The sequence below is a fragment of the Sphaeroforma arctica genome (genome assembly GCF_001186125.1).
Source record: "Sphaeroforma arctica JP610 unplaced genomic scaffold supercont1.1088, whole genome shotgun sequence".
Classification (NCBI taxonomy): Eukaryota; class Ichthyosporea; order Ichthyophonida; genus Sphaeroforma; species Sphaeroforma arctica.
This window is the reverse complement of record NW_014039470.1, coordinates 21,413-23,323: the sequence shown is the minus strand read 5'-3', so window position 1 is coordinate 23,323 and position 1,911 is coordinate 21,413. Positions and strand designations below refer to the sequence as shown.

The following is a 1,911-nucleotide window of genomic DNA, read 5'->3' as shown; positions in this document are numbered from 1 at the left end:
ATATATATATATATATATATATATATATATATATATATATATATATATATATATATNTATATATATTATTATATATATATATATATATAAATATAATATATATATATATATATGGATTTGTAAAGAAAGTATATCCAACAGGCAACAACTCACATGCGTCAAATACTCTCTTACAATCTGCGATATCGCATTTACTGACTACTGGGGGCCCAACTTGTGCCTATCTACATCAAATGAACACCACTCCTATCAATCGTTGCCATCGCGACATTCCGTCTTGGCGGCCATTTGACCATCTCTACGTAAGATTCTAAATCTCTCTCCTTTTGACCAATAATCTATAACCGATTCCGGTAGCAGAGGAACGGCCGCTTCACCTACCCCTGTTGTTTTAGGAATGCCTTGCTACATCTCATCACTTGTTGGAAATTGTACTCGAAGCCATCGTCGCCTCCCTGTATGTAGTGTTGGCTCGGTTAGCGGACCACTTCATTAAAAGTATCAGATGATTCTACAAATTCTTTAGAAAGGGGCTAGGAACTCTATTCCTGGAGGGATAACTAGATAAATCTGTAGCAAGGGGTTCCTGCGAGGCTTAAATCTATACAATTATGACGGCCGCATTGTGCCCCTACAGGGTGCTGAGTGGGAAGACCCACAACCCGGGGATAGCAGCACAAAAACAGAACATACAAAAAGTAACACCACCAGATAACGCCACCCGTTCGTAGAAGAACATGCTGAAACGCAATGCAATGGATCGATATCACAACACAGATAAATAACGGAATCAGTTCACATACGTAGTACGGATCCTCGATGATGGATTCGCCCTCGGGGTCGTAGGAGCCGAACAGGCTGATAGTGGCTGCGGCGTTTTTGTTCTTCTTGGCCAAGCGTTGCAAATCATCCAAGTTGCTCGTGTCCATGCACAGCACAAAGTCGAAGTCCGAGAAGTCCTGAACGGTCACCTACGGACCGCATGACGATAATAACTTATTGAGAACTCCCTCCGAAACTTCAGTTGATTACAATTGATTATTTGATCGGTGCGTTAACTCATATGCCTGGCATCCCACATATTTATTTATCTCACGATTTCTCAGGCCGAAACACCGGTGTGCAAAATCAGCAACCGCTTAAACAGTGATACTTGAGCCCCGAAAGGCCCATTCAGACATTATTCGATCAATAAAAATTCGCATTCTGAAACCATTCACTTCGGAGGGATTCACACTTAGCATATCCATTTTTGATAGAGACCGACATGAGACCGCCGCAACACTTAAGAATGATATGTCTCGCATTAGGTATACTATGTATTGGATATAAACTACCACCGATACTCGACGATCAGCCTCCAAGAGACGAAATATCAAACACACTTGCTACGCTTGGCATCCTCACACGTATTCCCTTTAAAACTCAATATTCGATGAAGAGAGAATGAACAGGTCGGACAATAGACACGCACCTAGAGCGTGCGCTAGTATACGCCCGGCCTAGTAGAACATCGATGTCTTTGATACTGTATATCTCAATGCTCGAACTACCCTAACTGTGACAACTACTATAACCGCACACATCTGCCGGACAACACTACTATCATTACGGACCGAAATACTTCACCTACCTGACGGGCACGAGAATCCACCGGAACGCCGTGGCTCTTACAACAGGCGGCGCTTCGGCTGTCTGGTTTGCTTCCAATATGATAGCCTATGCAGATTGCAGCATAGAGCGCACATAACAGAGATGAGTGCAGAAAATGATGAAGAACAAAGTAAGCGGTAATACAGAAGAATGATAAGTTTGGAAAGGATTGTTCAATTCCCTAAGCTTATATGTACATACATACGTACATACATGCATGCATACATAGATACATACATATCTACATACACAAATATA

General features: G+C 41.9%; 1 protein-coding gene across 1 annotated transcript in view; it reads right to left on the bottom strand.

Moving 5' to 3' along the window:
• Nucleotides 1-803: 803 nt before the first annotated feature.
• Nucleotides 804-1,911, bottom strand: part of SARC_09942 (low molecular weight phosphotyrosine protein phosphatase) — a gene marked incomplete at both ends in the record, with an annotated part of 3,263 nt that continues 2,155 nt past the window's right edge. Inside the window, 2 exons of the mRNA XM_014296028.1 lie at nucleotides 804-971; nucleotides 1,634-1,719. Of these exons, the coding sequence (XP_014151503.1) occupies nucleotides 804-971; nucleotides 1,634-1,719 (254 nt within the window). The remainder of the gene's footprint in view (nucleotides 972-1,633; nucleotides 1,720-1,911) is intronic.